Here is a 15,597-nt window from a genome sequence, read left to right on the forward strand (position 1 = left end):
AGTGAAGTAAATTCTAGATTTACAAAAAGAAAGCACTTGCTACAGGTGTAATGAGGAAATGCTCTTCTCCATTCCATCATACATCACCCATGGCGTCCGTCACCAAGTCTGCCTTACACACAAAACCCCGTGTGATACCACCGCACCAAGGGAACACCACATCCTATAGGGTGTAGGGGGTTAGCGCAGCTCCCGACAGGAGGCCTGAAAACGCACGCTTCCCCCAACTCTGTGCCCTGCCCGAGGCTCCCAAACGCCAGAAAGCTGACCTTGGCAGAGAACTAGCCGCCTACCCAGGCACACTTCCTACTGGAGGACTTGAAAGAGGTGAACCAAGAGGCCTTAAAGAAGGGCTAAAGAGAGAGCCTCCCTTTCCCAGAGAGCACAGTCCCCTCTGAGCATCAGCACGGGACTTGGAAACAGTATTTGTTGTCCCTCTTTGGCACTGAAACCTGAAGCTCACCAGTGTTGCTTTATTGAGACACACCATAAGGAACCTTGAAATCTATTCCTAATAAAATGCTGTTTGTGAAAAAAAATTAGAGGGTTACATTTATTTGCTGTACCCACAAAAATACTTTTTTTTTTTTGCGGGGGGGGGGGGAGGGGCAGAGATCGGCACCAAGCCAGTAGTTTCCACAACAGCCCAGTTTCCACCACACAACACTTCCACTGTCTTAGGCTCCTGGCTCACAACTCCAGCAAATTATGCTCCTGTTCCTAACTGTCCCTGTTTTGTGCCCAACATTCTCCTTATCCATGACCATTTACACACATATGTACTCCTATATTCATATACCCTAAGGTCTAGGGAAGCCGGTTTTTTTTTTTTTTTTTACATTTTCTTAAAGACAAGGCTGTCACTTAAATAATTGGATGAATTATGTCTAAGAGGTGATGGCAAAGAACAGGTATAGAAGTCTAGAAGTGATTCACTGAACACACTGAACACACACCTGTTACTACATACAAAGATATATATATATAGTTAATCAACAGATGCTTTTTTGGATTTAGGAGGAAATAAGTAGACCGAAAAATTGAATCAAAACCTAAAAGGTGGGAGGAACCTTCAACATCAAGGCCATCCCTGGAGAGCAACTTTTCTCAAACAAATTCTGTCTTCAGACAACAAAAGCTGCTGAACCGACAACCACAGCCTTAGTCCTTTGGTAACCGTAACTACAAAAGTTACTGCTCCCAAGTTCCAGTGCTGAGCGCTAGGAAGCCAACGACGGGGCCAGAACCTATTCCTGCCGACCACATGCCTGGCCTCCACATGAGAGCGAGCTCAGAAAACATGCACATGCTCTGTGTGCAACAGGCCCGGTCTCAGGTGAGCCCTACGGCTTTCTTCCCTGTTATCACCGGCTCTTTTCTCCTGAAGAGCCCATGGCGGGCGGCAGGGAGCAGCGGTCACTGCACTCCTACAAAGAGGAGGCACCTTTCAGTCAGGCGCAGATAATTCCCCTCCAGAAAGCAGCGGGTGTAGAAAGAGAGATGCGCACCTGTGTGCCAGGAAGAGAGCGTTGGCGCAGGACGGTGGAGCACAGCACTGGAAGGCGGCGAGCCTCTCTGATTCCTCTGGAAGAAGGCGCGGGAGAGGACTTTGCAGGAGGCCGTGGATTCGCACGGGGCTCTTGCTTTGGGCCAAACAGACCCACCCCACGCTGAGGTTGGTAACAGCCACGCAGCTTGAGCAGAGGGCTGGTGAACAGATTCGGCTGTACGCAATTAACGAGCGAAATTGTAGCTGATTGACAGCTGACTGCTGTAAACGCTGTGGCCAAGCAGCTGCTTTCTTTGCTCTCGTGTGCTTTTCTGTAAGTGGCATTTTCTGTAAATGCCATGGTTGGTTGCACTTCTCTGGACCTGCTCTGGTTCTGGGAGCTTTGGAATTTGTGAATTTTTTTTTATTGTTCCCAAATAAACTCACTTTAATTAGTCTAGTGAATTTTCCTTTTCTAAAACTAGGGGATAGTGATAATGGCTAAACTTAACTGGGTATTCACCATACCATATGCTTGGCATCTAACTTTTTTTCTCCATTAAATCCCTCTATTGCTTACAAAGCAAGCTTAGAGATTTTAAGTATCCGTTCTGCTATGGGTTGAATGTTTTTTCCCCCTCCAAAACTCATGTTAGCATTTAATTATCATGGTAAGTGTTAACAGGTGGGACTTTAAGAGGTATTTTACCCAGAGGGACTCTGCTCTTGTGGGTGGGATTAAAAAAAAAGGCGAGTCAGCCCCTTTTTGCCTCTTGTTCCTTCCGCGATGGGGGAGTCCAGCCTTGCCCCACTCTGGAGGAGGTACACGCAAGGTGCCATCTTGGAAGATGATGGCCTTACCAGACATAAAACCTCCTGGAACCTTCTTCGTCTTGGAGTTTCCAGCCTCCAGAACTGTGAGCCAACAGGTTTATAAATTGTCCCGTCTCAGTTATTCTGTTACAGCAACACAAGATGGATCAAGACATGGTCTAAAACACAGCTCTGAAATTGAGGATACGAATGTAACCTTTGGCTTGGCTGACTTCGGAAATTAAGTACCAAGCTATCCTGCTGCCCAGTCAGAAGCTGGGGGACTTTTGTACACTTGGAAGCTAAGACATAAGAACTGAGAGGAGATTTTTTAAAAAAAAATATATATTATTAGAGATCCTAAAGGAAGGGGAAAGGGATGAGGGAAGAGGAAGGGAGAGGGAGAGGGAGGGAAATGAGAGGGAGAGAGAGAATGAATTACTTGTTTAGCAAGGCTAACATACCTGGGAAATAAAAGATTACTTTTGCTTCAGGACCACCCTGTGAGCTTTGGATACCTGTTCAGAGTCTGACTCTCTCCTGGTCCTCAGCGTCACAATGGATGCTCAATGAGCTCCTCTTTGGGTCCCATTTTACTCCCATCAAACATTGGAAAACAAGGTTGATGTGTGTCCACACTTTCTCTATGAGCACTCAAATACATGCAAACATGATTATCCGTGTTCAGGCACAGCCTCAAACATGCCACCAACCCTAGATTTAGGTCATGATACTCTTCCTCCTGTCTCAACTACATGGCGTTCTCACCTGTGGAACTAGTTCACCTGCTTTTCTGATATTAGAAGGCCATGGGCTGACCTTGCTACAATGGCTTTCAACCTTAGAGCTTTCCCATTAGAGTTACATGGGAAACTGATTCTTTTTCCAACAACCCAACCACATTTCTGATCAATTAAATTGAAATCCTAAAATGGTGGCAGGATGTCTTCAAAGCTCCCTAATATAATTTCAATGAGAAGATTTCCAAACAGCAAGAGGAATCATACTCTCATCAGCTGTCTCTTATCAATGGTTATCAATCTCCTAGGACCGGGTTGTTGCCCAAGGCTGTAACAATGAAATAGCTGAGAACTGTCATTATTTCTGTCTCAGTTTTTAAAAACCTTATACTTCATTAAAAAATTTATTTGAAAGGAGGGAGAGAGAGAGAGAGAGAGAGAGAGAGAGAGAGAGAGAGAGAGATTGTCCATCTGCTGGTTCACTCTCCAAATGTCCTCAACAGCTGGAGCTGGGCCAGGCTGAGCTAGGGTCCAGTTTAGGATCTCAGTTTATCCTGCCCTGATCTAACCTGGGCTGCACAACCCAAACTAATTTTGTTAGCAATGGTGAAAGAGCCGCTCAACTTGAGGGTGGCTCCAGCGCCTTTGCCTCTGGCATTGTTAGCTCAGGAAGTTGGTATTGAGGTCATTTACCCAAACACTGCCAAACGCCTAGGTTGTATTTATAGGAATCACCTGTGGGGTTCACGAATCCTGTGCGTTCTCCAGTCCTGCTTTCCATTCCTTCTGATCCTGTAGAACTGAGGCATGGCCTGGGAATCTGTGCTTTGCACGAACTATTCGTGTAAATCTATGAAGCCAGGTTTAGAAACTATATAACTACTCATTAAGGGAGTAAAAGTTATCCACAAAAATAAAAAACGTGGCCTTCCCCCAGAAATTTGACAGTATGTTTTATATGTGCATAGTATTTTTCTCTCTCCGTATGGGGGTACTTCAAAAAGTTCATAGAAAAGTGGAATGAGATAATGCACACTTTTATGAGATATATGGAGATTCTGTGTGTATAAATACATATGTATAAACTCATATATATAAAATTTCATTCATATACATATATAGGAACTATTTCTCAGGAATTTTGAAAAAGAGGTGGGAGAGAGGGAGAGGCTGAAATTTCTGAGAAGCCAAGTTATCAGGAGGAAACAAAGAAGGAAATGTTTTGACACAAAGGCTGATGAAGAACTCTGGATAGCCCGGCACGCTGTAGAGGCTGCCGGGTAGAACGTGGTGATGGCAGGGCGGCAGGGAGAGGGCTCTGAACAACAGGATTTAGTCAGAAGCCAGAGTCCCTGTGAGGTCGGCATGGAAAACTGTCTCTTTTAGTGAGTGTGAAAGTCAGAGGGTGCATGAGAATTAACCAAGACAAGATCCTGGGGGAAGCAACACCATCATCTCTTCATAAGAACAAAATACCCAACAGTGATATTTAATTTGCTACTAAAAATCCTGTTTTGGTTAGAAATAGAGGAACAAAAGAAGAAATTATCCTTCTCATGGAAAGAAAGAGAAACACAAATGTGTGAGGGCCAGGCACAGGGTTTTTGACCTTTATTGAATAATTTTTATCTTTGTGAGAGTGATAGTGGTATTAAACTGTGAAAGAGAAAGAATAAAGTTCCTTTTAAAATCCATGTACATGTGATTTGTGTTTCAGGCCTGTAAACTGATAAGGCCTGTTCACTTGAACTATGATAAAAGATCACATGTATTCCAAAATTCGGGCTTTAGTATATTTTGTTTGTAATTCTTACTAAAATTTATGCTGGATATAATTCCTTTGCGTTCGACTTCTATTGGTGCGTATACAAAAGTTGGATTAGCTCACACACTTTTAAATCTGTAGAGGGTAACAGAGGAGCAGGTGATATGCAGGAAGACTGAGGGATAAGAATGCCAGACAGAAGACATCAGACAATGAAGTGGAGAATGTCCTAAGAAGCAACTCCACTTGCTGATGGTTGTCAACACGGGGTCAGCTTGTGCTCCGCTTTCGGCTCCAGCTCTGTAGCTTCCTCCTGTTTCACCTGGGCTTACTCGCGAGTCTCTTCCCACTTGGTAAATCTGGAAGACGCCTGTCAATCCAAATCATCCATCCTCACTAGTGCAGCAGTCTTCTCACAAATCCAAGAAATTTCAGCACCACAGCGAGAAATATAAATATTTCCTTTTTGCAAATAAGCACATCCTTTGGATCCGTTGATCTGGGCAAGTTCTTTCGTATTGAATCTGAAAATTAATTAATTGATTCAAAATTAATTACATATTTCATATTTGAAATTGGCTCTCCATTCCCCTACACTCTTATCACATATGCAAATACTGAGGGACTTCTGCCTCCACTGACCATCAAAATTCCTAAAAATGGCGCAACTGGGTTTTTTTGTCACAAGTTAATCATAATCTTAGGCTGAGGACAAGACAGAAGAGAGAAAAGGCCGAGTTAGATGTGGCTATGATAATAGTTCCCAATTCCTCTGCTAAGAAATTGATAAACCCTGAGTTTTGTAAGAAAAATTAGCCTTTTCAGGTCTAAGTCTTTTGTGTGCCTACCCTTGCTTTACTACAAATGACCTACGTTACACTGCCATATTCTTTTCTTGCTTTAGAACCAGATGTACTAATTCTTTTTTGAAAAAAGCTTTAGTTATTTGTATTTATTTGAAAGCAGAGCAACAGATAGAGACACACACAGAGACACACAGAGATAGCATCTGATCTTCACCCACTGGCTCAGTCCTCAAATGCCTGCAACGGCTGAGACTGGACCACGTTGAAGCCAGAAGCCTGAAACTCAATCCAGGTCTCCAATGTGGATGGCAGCGACCCAAGCATGTGATCAGTAGGAAGCTGGATCAGAAGGGGAGCGGGGACTCGAATCCAGGCACTCTGATACAGGATGCAGATGTCCCAACCCGTGTTGCTCACCCCTGTGCCAAATGCCCTCCCTGGTGCGCTCGAGTTTAGCCTTGCTTGCTCACGGTGGCCTCCACACAGTAGCCAGGAAATGGTTCTGTCATCCTGAAGGCCAGCCTCCCTCAGCTGAGGAGGATGCTCTGGTTTGTCTGACAGCTGTACAGGTCCCAGGAGTTGAACTCTGAGGGTCTGCGGGCTTTGAACCCTGCCTTGCAGCAACAAGTCATCTTAATCATTTCATAGCCAATATTGCTCCAGTTACACAAGCATAACTATAATTTGTGTGTGTTTGTATACTACTTTGTATGTGCTTTCTGCTGTAATTATCTGTGCAAAATCAGACTAGTTGGGGGCCTGCATTGTAGCATAGAGGATTAAGCTGCTGCCTGTAATGCCAGAATCCCATATGGGTGTGAGTTCAAGTCCCAGCTGTTCTACTTCTTATCCAGTTCTCTGCTAATGCAGCAGAAAGCAGCAGAAGTTGGTCTAAGTCCTTGGGCCCCTGCACCCAGGTGGGAGACCCGAATGAAGCTCTGGTTCCTGGCTTCAGGCTGGCCCAACCCCTGCCACTGCAGCCATATGGGGACTGAACCAGAGGATGGAAGATCTCTCTCTCTCTCTCTCTGTAACTCTGCCTTTCAAATCAATGAATAAGTCTAAAAAAAGTCATTCAAAATCAATAAAGTAATTTAATTAAAAAAGATTCTAGTCACTATCTTTGAAAAAAAAAAAAAAGACTAGTTGATTTAATATGATGCTAAAGCCATGAGTAAAAAGATTGCTGTGGAAATAACCATGACACTACTTTGGGAAGTGCATGAATGCAAGAGGGTATCTAGCGTGGAAGGAACATGCATGTCACTGCTTGCTATTTCAGGAATTTGGTGTGCGACAGCTGAAGCAATGACTCAGTTTAAGAAAACTTAGGCAACTCGCAGTCAAGGAGTTAGCTGGCTGGATTAATTACTTGTTGGGGGAGGGAGGTGGAAAGAAACCCATACCATCAAGATGCAAGGATCTTAAATTTCACTTAACATAAAAGTACTATATATTATAATAAAATATGAATGCAATTGTGCATTTAATCATAGTTGTGATGAGGGGTGTTCCTCAAAATTTGGTTTTGTAGCCTTTAGAAGAATTTTGCAGAGGCCAGTATTATGGCACAGCAGGTTAACCTGCCATCTGTAATACTGGCACCCCTTATTGGAGCTCCTTGGTCTGAGTCCCTGCTGCTCCTTTTCTGATTCAGCTCCATGCTAATGTGCCTGAAAGAGCAGAGGAAGATGCCCCAGGTGCTGGGCCCCTGCCACCTGTGTGGAGACCAGGATGGAGCTCCTGACTCCTGGTTTTGAGCTGGCCCAGCCCCAGCTGTTGCAGCTATTTGGGGGGAGCGAACTGGTAGGTGAAAGAGTTCTTTCTGTTGCTCTGCCTTTCAAATAAATAAATAAATATTTAAAAAAAAGACTTTTGCAGGACTATGTGCTCCTTTAGAAATTTTAAAGTTGGTCTCTAGTTTTCGTAACTTTAAATAGTCACAAAAAATTCCATTTTCTGTGTTTTTATGACAAACACCACCCATCTGTATTGTAGATGCTGGAGATCCAGAATGGCTTCTGCCATTTTTTTTGGACAGGCAGAGTGGACAGTGAGAGAGAGAGACAGAGAGAAAGGTCTTCCTTTTCCGTTGGTTCACCCCCAAAATGGCCGCTACAGCCAGTGCACTGCGGCCGGCACACCGCGCTGATCTGAAGCCAGGAGCTAGGTGCTTCCTGCTGGTCTCCTATGTGGGTGCAGGGCCCAAGCACTTGGGCCATCTTCCACTGCCTTCCCGGGCCACAGCAGAGAGCTGGACTGGAAGAGGAGCAACTGGGACAGAATCTGGCGCTCCAAACAGGACGAGAACCCGGGGTGCCAAGTGAGCCACGGCGCCGGCCAATACTTTTATTTATTTTTTTTTAAAGATTTGTTTTATTTATTTGAAAGGTAGAGTTACAGAGAGAGATCTCAATCTGTTGGTTCACCCCCTAAATGGCCGCTACAGCTGGTGCACTGCGGCCGGCGCACCGCGCTGATCTGAAGCCAGGAGCCAGGTGCTTCCTCCTGGTCTCCATGTGGGTGCAGGGCCCAAACACTTGGGCCATCCTCCACTGCCCTCCTGGGCCACAGCAGAGAGCTGCACTGGAAGAGGAGCAACTGGGACAGAATCCGGTGCCCCAAAAAGGACTAGAACCCGGGGTGCCAAGTGAGCCACGGTGCTGGCCAATACTTTTATTTATTTATTTTTTTAAAGATTTGTTTTATTTATTTGAAAGGTAGAGTTACAGAGAGAGGTAGAGACAGAGAGAGATCTCAATCTGTTGGTTCACCCCCTAAATGGCCACAATGGCTGGAGCTGGGATGATCCAAAGCAAGGAGCCTAGGAGCTTCTTCTGGGTCTCCCACATGGGTGCAGGGTCCAAGGACTTGGGCCATCTTCCACTGATTTCCCAGGCCATAGCAGAGAGCTGGGTGGGAAGTGGAGCAGCCTGGACTTGAACTCGAACCCATATGAATGTCGGCACTGCAGGCCAGGGCTTTAACCCATTGTGCCACAGAGCCAGCCCCACAGGGTTAGTGTTTATTAAGTACTTTGAACATAGTAAGTATTATAAGTGTAATTAAAATAAAGAAATACATTTAAACTAATCACTAAATTTCAGTGCTTCAACGTGAACTTGTCACACAGATGAAATCAGGTCACTTTCTCTCCAGTATTTGTTACTGAAGTTCTTTTTTCTTTATAGGTTTTATTCCTGCTTTGTACCTACATGTATGATTCTTGTAATATTTTCTCAGGATTCCAAGGAACGCTTGGTTCCCACACCCCCGCCCGCAGCAGAGACTTACAAGGATGGAGAAGGGATAGAGCCATCTTCCCATAGCCAATCCCTGCCAGAATGGTCCCGTGACAATCCCAGCCAAAAGAAAGACGACACGGGCAATGGCTGCGATTTCAGGAAATTCTGAAAGCAGAAACAGAGGGAAAACTTTATATGGGAGCCACTGTTCAATGTGCAGAGATATGTGGGGATATTCACTAAATTCATTTATTGATTCTCATTCAAAATGCACTGAATTTCTACCACATGAACCAGAAATTGTATTTGCTTTACCTTTTATTGTATGCACAATTTTTGTACCCAGGGAAGGCTATTCCATCGTACCTTTTCTCCCACGCTGTCTATCTTCACCAGGGTAGAATTTTTGTCCATGCAGTCCTTTCTGCTACTAGTCCAGGTTTTCTCTTCATTTGTTATAAAATAATAACAACTGTTTTGGTACCATTGCCATGTCTCGGGGCAAGGATTACATCTGTGGTCTGAAACAGAAATTACAGCCAATAGTGCAAACTCAATGACTGTAGACCGACGGGAGGCCAATAATTTCACTGGACAATGGGGTTGGTGAGCCAGAGCTGTGAAAACATAACTGTTCTAGGAGCCTCTGAGAATGGAATCATCACTGTTACGGGTTGAGACAATGGGAATTCTGTCTACTGGCCTCAGAATGACTGGCTGTGCTTTTAACTTCTTTCAACAGTAGGATCACTTAGAAATAGTTAATAAAATGAGGGGCTAAAGCATCGCAAACTGACATCATTCCAAGGTGCTTTCCAAATTTACCTCAGGAATACTGAGTAGATATGTATCTTCCCTGTAAGTTTAGTGGGACATAATTCAAGGGTCACTGGATGGCGTGACTCTCTTGAACTCTGAGGTGGTACCCATGCTCAATGTACCCCAGAGAACTGCAGTGTGATGGATTCGAGGATCTTAGTGCCACTACCTGACGTGTGAGTGATTAGCTCCTCACAGAGTCTGATGGCCAGTTGTTCCTGCCTCTTCAGTAGACTGGATATCTGTGATTTGAGGGATTCTTCCTGCGTGGGCAAGTTCCTGTGGTTGTCCAGCTGCTGGGATAAGTTGTCCTGCTGCTGGTGGATGATTTTCTGAAGCTGATTCAGTTTCTCTGAATCCGAGTTAATTTCATTTGACATCTGCAAAACTCCAAGACATAACAGGAGACAAGTTGATGTATCCTTCCTTTCTTATGATAACCATAGGTAATTCACACACAGAAACATTTCCTTTATTTTAAAATATTTATTAGTAGCTCTTAATCATTGATATATCATGATGGCATCATACCAGATGCCTTACTGTTCCAAACTGTCTATAGCTCATCTTTAGAATTTTGTTCACATTTCAATTATTGTTGTACTCATATTAAGACAGTGGATTAATAATTACAAATCTCTGAATTTATAATTGAAACGAGTATATAATGAAATCATCTAGGGCAGTGCCAGTCATTTTACCATTCATTTTGGTGGGATGTTTTTGATATTTTCTCTATTTGGAGCTGATTTAATTGTTGTTTTAATAAGAGCAGACCTCTTTGTGACAATGGGTATCTCAAAATATAGTCTGCAGGCCATGTGCATCAGAATCATTTGAGATACTTATTTCACAAAAAGAGAACAGATTTTAATACAACACCAGAGACCCTGGATCCATACATTTGCATTTTTATTACGTACTTCAGGTCATTTATCAGCCCAACAAATTTAAGAGCCACTACACTAGAAGCACTGCATTTTTAGAAAAAAAAAAAATTATGCTTTGGTGGTGAACCCATGAACATGTATCATTGCAACTTGACTAATTTTAAAACTATACATCATTGTAGAAGAACTGTCAATTGGCTGGCTACTGAATTATCTGTGCAAGAATACTACATTTATTTTCAAAGAACAAGCAACATTATTAATCTCTATTTAAATGTCCAAAGAGGTATGTCCAAAACCCAATTACTCATGAGATTTCACATATACAAAAACAAATTAGTGCAACAGAGGAGAAGTTGCTATTACTCAACACTTATAATTTTTTGATTGAAAGTCCCCTGAAAGCATCCACCATAAACTTAACAACATTATGCAATGTATATGGGTATTTTCCCACTTACTGCTAGTACAGGACTCTCTAGCCGTCCACTCTCAACTGCCCAATAATGAGTCAGAATCACAAGAATATTCTGTTTTGACTTCAGTACCAGGGAGCGGGGCTTCCACTGATTTGCAGAGATGCTCAGGTCTCTACTGGTCATACAAACCAGGCCACTCTTCCTTCCTGTTGTGTGTGACTCTCATTCATACAAGTCAGCATGTTGCTGCTACTTGGCAGTTTTCTTCACACTGGGAAGATCTTCTGGGTGAGTAGATGGAGGTGGTTGTATGCTAAGTCTTTGCAGCCAATGGGGTGGCATGCCTGTCATTGAGTAGATCTCCACCCATTCCCTATTTCTCATCATTGGAATAGTAAGTGGATGTGTGTCCAGGCAGAAAAAGTCTCTTACTCTAACCAATAATCAGAAAAATAAGTCTTTGTCATAGTCCAGGCTAGTTAATCAAGAGAAAGCAAAGAAATCAGGGTAAAATCCTGAGAGAATAGAGATTGGCCCTCTCTAGGATATCTTGAAGACATGGAGAATGGGACAGATATGAGGCAGCAGGAAAGTATCAGAGGATTCAGGATGGTGGCACCTTTTTATAACCTAACCTGAACCTTACAAAGGTGTGTTTGATGCAAAGATACTTACACATAATCCCCAAGGTCACCAGCCCAATCAGCAGCATCAGGCAAAGAATGAACAGACCCAGGGCAGCCTGGCGCCATGCAGGGGCTGGAGCTGGATGCCCTACAGAAAGCCAACAGAGACGTAAGCAAACCAATTGCCTTATTGTTGTTAACTCTGCTGTGTATTTCTCTCAGGAGATATTCAAAGTTCTTGCTGGCTTCCTCAAACCTCTATTTATAAAATACCTATTATGAAATTATTTAGGTATTTATGAAATATCTATTATGAGGGCCCCATCATTGGTTCTCCATTTCTTCACCACTCTCCCTTCTTTTAAGAGTAGGTTTCTTGGGGCCAGTACTGTGGCATGGTGGGTAAAGCTGCTGCCTGCAGTGCTGGCATCCCATATGGGCACCAGTTCTAGTCCCAGTTACTCCACTTCTGATCCAGTTCTCTGCTATGGCCTGGGAAAGCAGTGGAAGATGGCCCAAGTCCTTGGGTCCCTGCACCCACGTGGGAGACCTGGAAGAAGCTACTGGCTTCAGATCGGCAGAGCTCTGGCCATTACAGCCAATTGTGGGAGTGAACCAGTGGATGGAAGGCCTCTCTCTGCTTCTCCTTCTCTCTTTGTGTAACTCTTTCAAATAAATAAATAATTTTTTTTTTAAAAAAAAGAGCAGGTTTCCCCTAATTTTTAGGTAGTTTTACATCATCACCCACCTTGCTTCTTCAAGTATATGCAATTCTTGAATGAGATGCTGTGGAAACTACTTCTCTAGATGATGCTGGCGACAGGAAAGACCCACGGTTTTGAGATTACAAATCTGCATAGGGCAGGTAGTTCCACCTGCCTTATAAAATTGGTTTCTACTTTTGCTGCTTTTAAAAATATTTATTTATTTGAAAGGAAGACTGAGAGAGAAGGAGAGAGAGAGAGAGAGAGAGAGAGAGAGAGAGAACGAACAAGAGCTCTTCCATCCACGGATTCATTCCTTAAATGCCAGCGACTGCTAGGTTGAGCCAGGAGCCAGGAACTCCACATCTAGATGTCTCCCATGTGGGCGGCAGGAACCCAAGTGCTTGGTCCACAATCCACTGCTTCCCATGTGTCTTAGCAGGAAGCTGGATCAGAATCACAGAGTAGCCAGAGCTCTGACCAAGCACTCTGACACAGGATATGGTTGTCCCAAGTTCAACCCATGGTACCACAATGCCCACCCCAGATGATTCTACATTTGAAAGTAGCTTTTATCTATTAAAAATGACTTGTGCTTCCCTTTGATAAATTACCAATGAAAGAATTGTACAGTCAAATCCACAAACAGCAGAATAGACCAGATATCCAGGGCTAACTCTTTTCAAATTTTAGCATTCCATTGCTTTTTAAACAGAAGTGGTTCTCTCAGTTGCTCACCTTCCTGTTCCTTGATTCAAGTCCTAATACCACCTGGCCCAATGTTTTACCAGGGTCATACAATCCCCAGGGGCACTCTCACATGTGTCACAGTCACGCTTCCCTTTTCCTCATAGGTTAGAGTTAGAATTTAAAACAAAACCGGAGCGGGCATTTGGTGCAGTACCTAAGTTGGTGCTTGGGACACCCACATCCACATCCCACATCACAATGCCTGGTGTGAGTCCTGGCTCTGCTTCCAGTCCACCTTCCTGATACCATGCACCATGGGAAGCAGCAGTTAATGACTCAGTACTTGGGTCCCTGTCACCCACATGGGAGACCAAGATAGAGTTCCTGGCTCCTGGCTTCACCCTGGTTCAGCCCTGGATGTGGTAGACATTTGGGGTGTGAAGCAGCAGACAGAAGATCTGTCTCCATCTCTCTGCTTTTCAAATAAACCAAAAATAAATAAATAATCCCCAAACATGCAATCATCTTTATTTGCCACATGCAAAGCCTATTCCCTGGTCATTTGTTTATCTTCCCCCAAACCATACTGATATGCATGCACACACAAAAACTAAAACTAAATATAAAGAGGAGAAAGAAGTCACATTATTCACAAGATTCCAAACTACAACCTGAACTGCCAACAAATCTCCTGAAGGCAAGGGATACAGTCTTATTTATGATGTCACTTCCTGGTCACAGAGCTGTCATTTTTTCCAAATGAGTGTAAAGGAATAAACTGTGAACTGGCCCCCACCACACAGCAGTTGGATGAACTTGGTTAAATCATTTAATTTCTTTCTCTCTTTCTCTCTTTCTCTCTTTCTTTCTCTCTCTTTCTTTCTTTCTTTCTTTCTTTCTTTCTTTCTTTCTTTCTTTCTTTCTTTCTTTCTTTCGACAGGCAGAGTTAGACAGTGAGAGACAGAGAGGAAGGTCTTCCTTTTCTGTTGGTTCACCCCCCAAATGGCTGCTATGGTCGGCACTGTGCCAATCCAAAGCCAGGAGCCAGGTGCTTCCTCCTGGTCTCCCATGCGGGTGCAGGGGCCCAAGCACTTGGGCCATCCTCCACTGCCTTCCCGGGCCACAGCAGAGAGCTGGACTGGAAGAGGAGCAGCCAGGACAGAACCGGCGCCCCAACCGGGACTAGAACCCAGTGTGCCAGTGCCACAGGCAGAGGATTAGCCTAGTGAGCTGCGGCGCCAACCATAATCATTTAATTTCTTTAAACCTCAGTTTTCTCCTCCCTGCAAGGGAAACGATACTAACATTCCATTTACTCAACAGTTATGTTTTGATAAAGATATATAAGATACATAAATAGCATATAATTACATTTATTGTTGATTTAGCATTACAAATTATTGTTTGGATTTCAACTTCCCTAAGTTAAAAAAAAAAAAAGACTTACAAAAGAGAAACCAGGGATAGGCAGTTGGCCCAGCAGTTAGCATGCCACTTGGGATGCCCACACCCCATATGAAAGTGCCTGGGTTTGAGTCTCAGCTCTGCTCCCAGTTCTAGCTTCCTGCACATGCTCACCCTGGAGGGCAGCAGGTGACAGCTAAAGTGCTTGGGTCTCTACCGCTACATGGGAGACCAAGTTTATAGGCATTTGAGGAGTGAACCAGTAGATGGAAGAGATTCCCCCCCCACCCAGCCCCTCTGCCATTCAAATAAAATGAAAAGAATTTCTTTTACAAGGAGAAACAAGATCTTAAGCCCTCTCACTTACCCATTCTTCAGTTTTCCTCGTGGTGATCTGTACCACTGAAAAGGAAAGTTCTCCCCACGTTCTGTATTTTAGAAGCCTCCCACCTGGCTTCTAAAAGAATATTCCCCGTGCCCCTCTCACAAGATATAAAAGTCAAGGACGATATTTATTAACAGAAGTCTTTGTCTCTAATTGCAGTCTCTGGCTTGCCCAATCAAAACTTTTCACGGCCAGCACATAGCTTCATGAAACAGTGGTTTCACAAAATTTAAAGAGGCCCTAAAAGCTGACTATTTTCTCCTCAGTGTGGGGAATACTCACTCTAACACGAGGGGACATCAGCAATTTGGTTAAAAAAATGGAATTAAAAGACTGTATATTTTCCATGCACTTTTTTGAAAACCCCATGTATATTCCACCATTGTGTCTCCATTTGGGAGACCTCACAGCACACGTCTGTGTAGTATCAGATCGCAAGCCAGCCCCTCCCAGCGTTTAACCTGCTGTGTCTATGCCTTACCTCTTTTTCGTAGGTTGTTTCCGTTGCGGTTATTTCTTGCCCCGGCGGAATCCTGAAGTGTGAGTGTCGCGTAGGTCACTTGGTCGGACATTGTAGAAGAAAGCACCACTACGAATCTTGTAACTAATAGCCCCTATCTCCAGGGCCAAGAACTGGGTGTTCTTTTCAAGGCTGGGAGCTTTTGCATAGACACTCAGCTGCCCCCAGACGCACCCACTGACCTGGGTAAGGACAGAGAGGCCATCCGTTTGTCCGCGAGAAGTCAAATGTTCTGCCTTAGGAGCCCGAATGTTACAGCCCTGGGTGCTGGGTGCACAGAAG

General features: G+C 43.9%; 1 protein-coding gene across 2 annotated transcripts; it reads right to left on the minus strand.

Moving 5' to 3' along the window:
* Positions 1 to 4,872: 4,872 nt before the first annotated feature.
* CLEC12B (C-type lectin domain family 12 member B) lies at positions 4,873 to 15,367 on the minus strand. 2 transcript variants are annotated; one of them, XM_062195471.1, is made up of 6 exons: positions 15,277 to 15,367; positions 11,662 to 11,760; positions 9,847 to 10,065; positions 9,225 to 9,379; positions 8,908 to 9,023; positions 4,873 to 5,244 (listed from the first exon to the last, which is right to left on the minus strand). In XM_062195471.1, the coding sequence occupies exons 1-6, from the start codon at positions 15,365 to 15,367 to the stop codon at positions 5,181 to 5,183; spliced, it is 744 nt and encodes a 247-aa protein (XP_062051455.1). In that variant the 3' UTR covers positions 4,873 to 5,180. The 2 variants fall into 2 exon arrangements, with proteins under 2 accessions (XP_062051455.1, XP_062051454.1); XM_062195470.1 differs by having other exon boundaries at positions 4,873 to 5,331.
* Positions 15,368 to 15,597: the final 230 nt, after the last annotated feature.

Source organism: Lepus europaeus, chromosome 6, assembly GCF_033115175.1.
Source record: "Lepus europaeus isolate LE1 chromosome 6, mLepTim1.pri, whole genome shotgun sequence".
NCBI classification, from domain to species: domain Eukaryota; kingdom Metazoa; phylum Chordata; class Mammalia; order Lagomorpha; family Leporidae; genus Lepus; species Lepus europaeus.

Bases quoted from the DNA above. Each gene is read 5' to 3' on its own strand.
- CLEC12B (XM_062195470.1), bottom strand. From the start codon at position 15,367: ATGTCCGACCAAGTGACCTACGCGACACTCACACTTCAGGATTCCGCC. The intron at 9,024-9,224 runs GTACGATGGAAT...TTCTGCTTTCAG, and splicing joins TAGACAGCGTGGGAGAAAAG to AATTTCCTGAAATCGCAGCC. The intron at 5,332-8,907 runs GTAAGTCTCTGC...ATTAATTTTCAG, and splicing joins TCTATCCCTTCTCCATCCTT to ATTCAATACGAAAGAACTTG.